The sequence below is a fragment of the Malurus melanocephalus genome, unplaced genomic scaffold, assembly GCF_030028575.1.
Source record: "Malurus melanocephalus ecotype Western Australia unplaced genomic scaffold, MMel_1.1 scaffold_576, whole genome shotgun sequence".
NCBI lineage: Eukaryota > Metazoa > Chordata > Aves > Passeriformes > Maluridae > Malurus > Malurus melanocephalus.
The window spans coordinates 62,184-72,395 of NW_026623808.1; the positions used below are offsets into that span (position 1 = coordinate 62,184).

Here is a 10,212-nt window from a genome sequence, read left to right on the forward strand (position 1 = left end):
CCAGGAAGCTGCTGAGGTGCCGTGTGACACAGCCAGCCAGGACACAACCATATTCTCAATTTCTTCCTTTTTTTTTTCCAAGCAGACTTCTGAGAAAACATCTGCTGTGCCCCAAGCCCGCACCGGATCTGAAGATCAAAATAAAGGACTTTTGTCTTTTTATTAAGCATTTTAGCAAACGTGACTATTACATTCATATTATATTTCCCTGTTTTGTACAAACACGTTTAAGTCAGCACTAAGAGGATTACGTTTATGGCACACCAATCTCTGCTTAAATGGGTTGACTAAAGAAACTCTTGTTAAACAGTATTTTCTCTAATGCCTGTTGCTTTTCTTCCTTGCTTTAATGCTCAGACATCCATCCAGGCTCCCTAAATCCACCCTCCCCATAAGCTTTCAGATCAAGACTCTTCCCCCCTCTGCCCCCCTCTACACTCTTTAATACAGCTGAAGATGAACATTAGTGCTTGGTTCAACTGCACTGGAAAGGGAAAGGGCAGATTCATCAAAATCTTTATACCTCCATAGAAAAATGTAGCCTTTTGCCTTTCCTCGAGTGAATGTCTTTTCTAGAGGGTATTCATTAGGGGTTTGGTCTGTTTTTGCAGACAGCTCCACAGATGTTGACATTTTTTTTCTTCACTGGGTTAAGACGCCTTCTATAGGCTTTCAGTCTTCATTTGTTACTTCTTTATTATCCAAGAAGGGGTTTTCTTTTTTTTTTTTTTTTTTTTTCCTTTTTTTTTTTTTTTTTTTTTTTCCCTTTTTTTTTTTTTTTTTTTCCTTTCTTCCCAAGGAGTTGACTCAGTTCTCTGAAGAGAGCAGTGGTAGTCAGGCTCATTATTATCTCGGGCCCTTTTTCATCGGGCCGGCAGGCCGGCCGGGGCCGCGGGGCCATTGTGGCCGAGCAGCAGGTAGCTGTGGCACGGCGGGGTCAGCGCTCCGGCCGGCGCAGCGCCTTTGTGTGCCCGCCTCGTGCTGCTGGCTCCGTTTGTCCGGCGGTGGGAAAGGTCAGGAGCATGCTGCTGCTCGTACCTGAGGCTTTGTCTCCAGCCGCTGCTGAGAACTTATGTAAATAATTCATTGGAAAGCAATCGCCGGAGCTGGTGGGGGAGAGCAGAGGGAAGGGGGGAGGGGTGCTGGCAGGGTGGTGCCAGAGCTACCTGGTCCGTCAAACACTCTTACCAGAGTCTTGCTCTGTGCTGCTCAGGAAGCCACGGGCTTGCCACGCTCCATGAGGCTTCATACCATCACTTCTGTGCACAAGGACAGCTGGTTTCCCACTGCAAACTTTGCCAGGAGATCAATTTGGCTCGGTGTGGATGCTTCAAGCATGATGCAGGCAGCAACCTGCACTGAAATCTCCATCTCTGAGACCGAATGCACCACGGTTTGCCCAGGACCCATCACCCTTGCCTGCAGACATGCACCATCCAAATGCTCATCTCAGTGCCAGTACCTCCACCTCAGCTCCCACAGAAAATTTGCTGCGATCTTGAGATTTGTCCCCAAATTGATTGATTGGTGGTGCAGACATGGGGACTGGCAAAGGCATCATAATTCAAGTGGTGCTTCAGRACTTGCCGTAACAGAAACCCGAGGTAAGGGCTGCAGCTTATTCACAGCAGGGCTCATTGTGTCATCCTGTCACTGAGGGCCATGCATTATCTCAGGGAAAAACTAAAGCCCTCCTGCTCCTCCTGGGAGCCCTCCCAGTCCATTCCCACACTGTCTGGAGTCRCCAGCTCCATGGAGAGAGCGTGGAGCTYCCCATCCGAGCTCCCAGCATGAGCCAGTGCTGGGGACAGGGCAGAGGTGACAGGTATYTTTATCCCACCACGCAGGAGAGCTCAAACATCCTGCTGCCAGGAATTTGTTCACAAATTTTCTTCCATTGAAAGAAGAGAAGGGGCTGATATGACTGCTTGATTATGGCAGGGGCAGGCAAGACAGAGGACAGGCAGAGCCTGGGGAGGGGGTGCTCCCAGTCCTTAACCTCCACAGGTGGATGGTTTAGCACCTTAGTGGGGCAGGGGTGGGCATTAAGGGTGATGTGGTCCCAGTTAGCAGTCACTATCTCAAAGACACCACCTATGCTTAGGAGGGGAGATGCCTGGGCAGCAGGCATGGCTCCTTCCTTCCCCGCGGTGCTGCAGGACTGTGCCAATGCTGGCTGCCCACACTGGCTACCCAAGCACTCCCCAGCTGCCCTTGACCAGCAAAAAGTGCAGCAGGAGGGAAGCAGCTCCCCTGCCAGCTGCAGCCCTGTATCCCCACTGAGCTCSACTGGAGCCCATGTGAGAATATTGCTGGGGAGGCCAAAATCCAGCACGTTCAGCCCCCACCAGTATGCTAAAAGCTCTTGCCATTTTCTCTTTTTATCACAGCTTTAGCAGGAGAGCTCCCATTAGCTTTACACATCATCCCTGGGGAAATAGTGCTGATAGACGTGTGAGATCAGGCAGGTGGATTTTCTTTTCATCACATACGTTGGAAAAGCCTTCCACTGCTAAAAGCAAGATGAGACTGAGCCAGCTCTTGCAGACTGCTAATGATTCACCTGGAGGGTCATGGCTGGATTTCAGGCCCCCTGCTCCCCGCTGCTGCCTGGGCACTGCCTGGCCCAGCAGGCAGGGCAGGATCTGGCCCCGAACAGCACTGACTCAGAATGATTTTCCTTTGGGCTGCCCCCACATTTTCCCCTGAATGGAGACAGGTCCTCTCCCAGCAGAGCATTTCACCTCAGCAAATTCCCAGCACTGAAAGTAGCTTTCCTTTAAAGGTGGAGTGATGGCATCTCTGGCTGTGCCTGCCCTTTCTCCCTCTGCTGTGTTTGTGCTGGCCACTGCTCCCCCCGAGCTCGCCAAACTCTGCCGTGCTCACACTCACTGAGAATGAGAAGGAGCCCCTGACACAGGATCCACAGCAGCTTCTGCATGAACATTGTGAGTGCTGAGGTTTATAACCCAGAAAATCTGGGCTCTGAAGGGCTCTATCTGGCGGGGCGGGAGGCGTGCCGCCCTGCCCWGAGCCACTTTTATGCCATTGTGCCTTTTCAGCATTGCATTAAGGCGACCAAAGAAGGGGGATTTTTAATGGTTCCAGGGGAACAAAGCGGAAACATTCGACCCAACTTCATTACAGAATCATCTGAAACGCTTGAGGAACGTTTCCCACTAATTATCATAAATAGCCGAAAAAAATCTTTCCCTCCCAAAGCAGGTTCCAGCTGCCCCTCTGTGTTTTCTCACCTCCACTTCCAATAGCCTGACCCTGCCCCCGCACAAAGGGGAGACCCCATCTCCTCTCCCCCCACACTCGGGGGCTCTAAAGAAATACAAACAGGCAGCAGATTAACAGCACTTGTTTGCACCTTAAACAAACAGGCACTTCCGCCCCTCCGGGCTCTCTCACTGCCCAAGGGAGGATGCACCAGCTTGTTTTTCTTGCCCTTGCTCTCATGCCCTGCCCAAACCCTGGATAAAAGCCTGGGCAGCCCAAGGCATGAGGCAGGCAGGATGAGAATGCCCCATCTGCCCCCGGAGGKGTTGGCCCTGCTGCAGGAGGGTTGTGAGATGCCAAGGGCAGAGCAGATGAAGGAATATCCCCGCCCAGCTCTTGCCCCAGGTGTCTCACAGCACTCCTGGCAAGAGGCAGCCTGATGTGGCTGGATGGGTTTGTGGGTGTGGAGAGGGATGCTGCAGGTGGAGGATRGACAGGGAGAGACATCCCGAGGACACACGGACGTGTGCTGGTGTTCAAACCTGTCACCATCATCGAGACTGTGGGGACCTCAGGCAACTGGRAAGAGGTGTACAGTGTCACAAGCAGCCTGGAGATGCCACATGGGGATGCTCAACTTTTTTTCCAAATCAAGAAACAGGGGCATCGTGTGCAAGGAGCAGTAAACAGAGCAAGAGCAAAGCGAGGTGATGTCTCATTTGGTGCATGGGCAATCCTGGGTATTCCTTACCACAGGGTGCTGTGAATGCTGAAATCTTACCAGAGTTCAGAGAAACCAGAGAAATTCACGGATTAGAAACCACCAACCGCTACCCAGTGCAGTGGTGTGCTGCAAAGGAGTGCAGAACAGAGAGGGTGCACTGGGGACAGCACACTCCACAGCACCTGCCCCAGCCACAGCTCTTCCTGCCAGGAGAAAGGCCTTTCCTTGGCAGGAGACCCCGGGGTGCTGCTCCACAGGCTGCCCCCAGGACACCCTGCATCCCTCTCAGCTCCTTCCCTCCTGGAGTACACCGGAGCCGACAGGGGCAAATGGGAACAGCTGCTAATTCCTCCCAGCCCAGCCCAGCCATTACCCTCCAAGGACTGATCCCAAAGCGGTGGAGGGAGCTGGTTCTCGCCTGTGAGCCAGCTGCACCAGCCCGGCCCCAGGAACACGCACGCTGTATTTTCATTGCAAATTACAAATCGATCATAGCAGGAAATTCCCGTGCTGAGAACACCCTTGGCTGTTACTATTTTACGGCATTCTGAGGCACTTAGAAGTGTTCTGGGCACTTAGAAAGACGTGGCCCTTTCGGGGTATTATGGGGCAAATTAGTTTTAAAAGCAGCTGTAGGAATGTTGGCCATTTGGCTTCCGGAGCCCGATGGGCACAGGTGGAGGCTGCGGGGCTTTGTGCCGCTTTSGGATACAGCACCGCCCTGAAAGAGGGAACCAACACGCTCCGGAGTGAACACCTCGTGCCTGACCCCAGCTTTATTAATAACAAGTAATTAATATGAGAGCGGACGTGCCTTGTGTCTCTGAAGACCTTTTAAGATGTGATTATGTTGTGCTAATCTCACCCCGAAGTACTTCCCTGTTTAGACTGCGCTGGGCCATTAAATATCTGAAAACCCAGCAGAGACCCCCCCTCATCACCTCGGGAAGTGCTCGGGGTCTGTTCCCCAGCAGCCAGGCCCCACTTTCAAACCCTCTAAATCAAGTATTAAGYCGAGTCCATCTGGATTGCCAGTAAAAACACTCCCTCCCCTCATCTGTATCTCATTACCTGCCGTGCCAGCCCTGGCCTCGGAGCCGCTCGCTCCATCCCGCCCAGATGTGCTGCCCCACGCTCGCCTCCCGTATTTCACAGCCGTCAGCAGGACGTCAAGGAGTAGCTGAAGGGCTGTAACACTGCCCAGGTCCTTGGCAGGGATGGATATCCCTGTCCCTAATGCATGGCTGCAGGCACACTCTAGCACAAAGCCCCTTTCCCCCTCCCCTGGTCTTGCACCAGGCAGGGGAACTGGGATGCTCAGGACTCGCTGGCCGGGAGGTTTCTGAGTTCTTTCCCGCTTTTCCTGGTGAAAGACATGTCCAGATTGCTTCTCAGGGACTCTTCCCCTGGGACACCCCCAAGCCAGGCAGCCCCTGTGCCACACCACTGGGGAAGGCCACCCAAAGGCAGGACAGGACGGAGCAGACACCAGCAGCAATGGCAGGGAGCTGAAGGCAGATGCCTGCAGTCCTGTAGAAACTGTGGTGATCATATCTGGGAGCAGCTTACCTCGCACAGGGCAAAGTCAACACTGAGCCTAGAGCAAAAAAAAAGCACCCAGAGACCTGTATAAGGAAGCCCTGCGTTCATCAGCTCAGATGCTCCTGGAATAAAGCTTCCCAGGGAAGATTTCAACACTTTCCGTGATGGCAGAAACCACAGAGGAACAGCCACTTTTGTTTAAGTTTGGCACTTCCCCGGGCCTGGCAGGAGCCCAGGACTGCAGAGGTGAAGGCTCACATCAACCCTTCCTCCCAGGCTCCCCAAGAGACAGTTCCCTGTTCCCAGTCTCCAGCCGGGACTCAGCGTCAGCTGAGGTTATGGTAAAGAAGCACATTGCTGGCAGTGCTGAAATATCGCTCGTCCAGAGGGACTGGGCAGGCAGCACCATAAAGACGTTTTGGAGGACGTGAGATTTAAGAGTGGAAGAAAATCTTGTCTGTGGTGTCACAGTGCCACTGCCTGTGGTGGGTGTGCAGCCCTGGTGACACTGATCCCCCAAGAACTGCACTGACTGGGGAAGCTCCAGCAAGCAACAGGTCACGGCAAGAAAAGCCCCGGGACGAAAACAGTGTTCTCASCAGCCCATCAGAGATGCAGGGAAGGCTTTAATATCAGGGAGGAGGAAAGGGAGCAGGAGAGGGGAAGAGGTCAGTGTGTGATGGGGGACAGACACTGACACACCCMGTAACGCGGCACAGGGAGTGAGACAGCGCGGGCAGGAAGCCTTGCGGTATCTTTTCCCAAGGACTGCAAGCACATTCCAGGGATGGGAGGAGATTCGGGGAGGGGCTCCTGACCCTACGAGCAAAGAGCGGCCGTGTCCGCGGTGTGGCGGGGTCCGGGCTCGGGCGTTTCGGTGGCCGCGGTCAGGCGGTGGCAGCCACTGCCTGTGTCGGGATGCCATCTAGTGTCYCTTGGCAGAAGGGCCGTCAGGCAGGGACACAGAGTAGGGGCTTTCAGGCTCCCAGCATAACCAGGGGTCAGTCGGACAGCATCCCAAAACCGCCTGGCTGCTGGGACCGGCCTGGGTGTMGGGACCCCCACCCCAGGGACAGAGCTCCCTGAGCCAGCACGGCTGCAGACCCCAAAGGAGGACAATTGGGACAGCCCAGGTCATACAGGGGCAGGACAGCTCAAGGTGGGGCCGGGGATGGCTCGGGGGTCCCCGGAGCAGCCAGGGCCTGAAGGCTCAGCAGCCTCACAGGTGGCCCGGGGTGGTGGCGGGTGTCCTGGTGAAGGAGGAGGGCGACCACCCCTCCCAGCARTGTGCAGGCTGCCTGCAGTGCCAGCGCGGCCAGCCCCAGGGCCAGGGACACCCGGCACTGCCATGGRCTGGCCCACAGCGACAAGCCCCAGGCACGGTGACCGCTGGGGGCTAAGGATGGGGAGGCTGGACAGGGGCTTGTGCAGTCTGATGGTGTGGGGACGGGGGACACTGGGAGCAGGACGGTGCCTGCCAGGGCAGGAGAGCGTTGGGGGGCTGTGGGAGTGGGCTGGGCATCGGCTGTGGACAAGCCACACGTGGTGGCATGGTCCCACTCCCTGTCTGACWCAGGAGCATGGGGTGATGGTGAATGTGAGGCCAGTGGGACTGTGCTCAGAGCAGCTGCCCTGGGGAATGGCCAGAGCACCGTGGAAGAAGCTGAGACAAGGGAGGTGATGGGGGCTCCCTGTGGGATGAAGGCTGGCCTCCCCCCGGGCACTGAAAGAGCAGGAGACTCTTGCCTGGTGGTGGCTTCCTGTGGGCTTGTTGGCACCGATGTGGTGGCAAAAGCTAGGGTGGGTGGCACAGGTTCTGTGTGGGTGGCCCCAGGAGACTGCAGCCTTACAATGGCTGAAGGTTGAACAGCTGATGATGGGGTGGTGATGGAAGCCTTGGGCATCTCAGCTGATGATGATGGTGTGGCAGTGGTGGCCTTTGGCAGCACAGCTGGCGATGGGGTGATGATGGAGGTCCCTGGCAGCACTGCTAGTGGTGGGGTGATGATGGAGGGTTTTGGCAGCACAGCTGATGATGGGGTGGTGATGAAGTTTTTTGGCAGCACAGCTGGTGATGGGGTGGCAATGGAGGTCCCTGGCAGCACAGCTAGTGGTGGGGTGATGATGGAGGTCTTGGGTTTATGGGCTGTTGATGGGCTGGCAGTGAAGGCATTCCTCAGCACAGCTGGTGGTGGGGTGGTGATGGAAGCCTTGGGCATCTCAGCTGATGATGACAGTGTGGCAGTGGTGGCCTTTGGCAGCTCAGCTGGTGATGGGGTGGTGCTGAAGATCCCTGGCAGCACAGCTGATGATGGGGYGCTGATGGAGGGTTTTGGCAGCAGAGCTGATGATGGGGTGGTGGTGGAGGTGTTGGGTTTATGGGCTGTTGATGGGCTGGCAGTGAAAGCGCTCCTCAGCACAGCTGGTGGTGGGGTGGTGACAAAGGCCTTAGATGGCTTGGTTGGTGACAGAGCAGAGAAGGCACCCTCTGTTGGCATGGTTGGCAGCACAGCAGAGGTGACCACAGGTGAAAGAGTGGTTGGCAGTGTCCTGATGGGAAAGGCTGCTGGTGACAGCACGGTTGGAGCTGCTGTGGACACGGCTCCGTGTGACAGCAACGTCGACATCCCTTGTGATGATGTGGGGTCAAATGGCAGAGTAGCTGCGCAGATCAAGTGTTCCTCCCTCAGCAGTGTCACTGCCTGCCCTGCCAGGTGGGGTGGGCTCTTGCAGGAGATTTGGGTGGACAATTTGACCTTGTCACTGTTGCCCAGGATCCAGTGGTGCAGGTAGCAGAGGTTGCAGTCACATCTCCATGGGTTACCACTCAGATACACTGAGCTGAGCTTCTTCAGAGGGTCTAGGAGCCCTCGGGGAATACTCTCCAGCTGGTTCTTTCGAAGGTTGAGGGTTTTCAGATTTGGGAGGGAAGCAAAGACCTCTTCATCCAGAGCAGAGAGCTGATTTGCATCCAGCTGGAGGTCCAAGAGCTTGCTGAGCCCAGTAAAGRCTCCTCTGGGCAGGGCTGATAGCTGGTTGTGGGACAAGATGAGTTTGCCAAGGGATGTGAGGTTGACAAAGATGCCATCTGGAAGTGTGGCCAAACAGTTCCTGCCCAGATCCAGCTCCCTCAAGTGTGGCATGGCATCAAAAAGGCAGCAGGGGAGCTCCTTCACTTGGTTTGAACCCAGAGTCAGCAACTTCAACTTGTTTAAACCGAAAAAGGCCTGAGGTGGGAGAACCCTGATGAGGTTGTTGTCCAAGAGGAGTTTCTCCAGGTGAGGCAGGCTCCTCAGAAGCAGGGGTGGCAGCTCCCTGAGCCTGTTGCTCTGGAAGCTGAGCTCCTGCAGCCCCAGCTGACTGTCCAGCAGTCCCTCAGGGAGATCCTGCAACTCATTCTCGTACAGCCGGAGCACTTGCAGCTGGGRGAGGCTGCTGAAGGCATTCACAGGAAGAGCTGTGATCCTGTTTCTAGACAGGTCCAAAAAAGTTAGATTGACAAGAGAATCAAAAACACCTTCTGGAAGAGAAGGGATCGCATTGATGTGCAGGGAGAGCTCTYCCAGACTTTCCAGCCCATCAAACAGGCCCTTGGGGATGTGTTTGAGTTGGCTGTCTCTCAGCTCCAGCCGCTGTAAGCTTGGGAGGTTCTGGAAAGTGCCCACAGATAGTTCTTCCAATGAGGCACCAGAGATGTCCAAATCCCTCAGCTTGTCCAAATTATCAAAGGCTCCAGGCTCAACAGTCTTGATCTTGTTGCCAATGAACAAAATCTTGACCAGGTTGGGCATGTACCTGAAAGCACCTTTCCTTATAGCAGTGATGCTGGTTTGCACAAAGATCATCTCAGAAACAAAGGGCTTTGCAATCTTTGGGATCTCTTTGACATCATTTTTTGCTCCTCTGTAGACCTCCTGGTAGTCTTTGGGCATTTCATATGGATCTTCACTCGGGATTTGATCTTGGCATTTATGGGGAGTGAAGGAGAGGAGGAAAAGGAAAAGAAGATGCTGGTACATTGTCCTGAAAAAGRTTTCAAAAATCAGTTATGAACCAGAAATCTCTGTCCACAGCTCATGAACTGTGGCATCACACTGTTGTTCAGCTCTCAGAACTCTTCTATTCACATATCATGRCTCATTTCACGAGAAAGGGAAAGACTGGACAAACAAGTGCTACATTTTCACGATTTCACTGCTGTTGGTACCAAGGGATGGAGAGGGAAAGGGAGCCCGCTCATGGCTTGCACGGGGAGATGCTCCAGGGGACACGGGCTGGACAGTCTGTTCTCTGGCCCTCCTTCTCACATGTTTGAGCTGTTTGCTCAGTGTCTGCCTGGGTGAGGAAGGCAAAGTGCTGCTGCCATTAGTGCTGCCCCGGTGGGCCCAGTGAGTCAGCAGGGCAGCAGCCATTCACACAACAACAGGAGCACTCAGCCTGCACTTGCTAATGAGGGCTCAGCAAGGCTCCCAGGAGCCAGCCCAGACCAGAGSACCCGGTGTACTCAGAATTTCACACTGTGCTGGGTGAACTCACCATTTCATTGCTGCTTCTCTCCGTTCAGGGGGCTCATTTAAAACACTTCTCTTTTTCAGGGTTCTTGCTGATTGTGCCATATTTTGGCTATGATTATGCAGCTTTGTCAGACGGAAATAGTTAAATTACAAGCAGCAACCAAGCTTTAGAGCAAGACTCATTAAAACACTGTGGAATGTCCATGA

At 54.4% G+C, this 10,212-nt stretch overlaps 1 protein-coding gene across 1 annotated transcript; it reads right to left on the reverse strand.

Annotated features, from left to right (window-relative positions):
* Nucleotides 1–6,645: 6,645 nt before the first annotated feature.
* LOC130583311 (platelet glycoprotein Ib alpha chain-like) lies at nt 6,646–10,212 on the reverse strand. Its single transcript, XM_057382592.1, has one exon. The coding sequence runs from the start codon at nt 9,508–9,510 to the stop codon at nt 6,646–6,648; it is 2,865 nt and encodes a 954-aa protein (XP_057238575.1). The 5' UTR covers nt 9,511–10,212.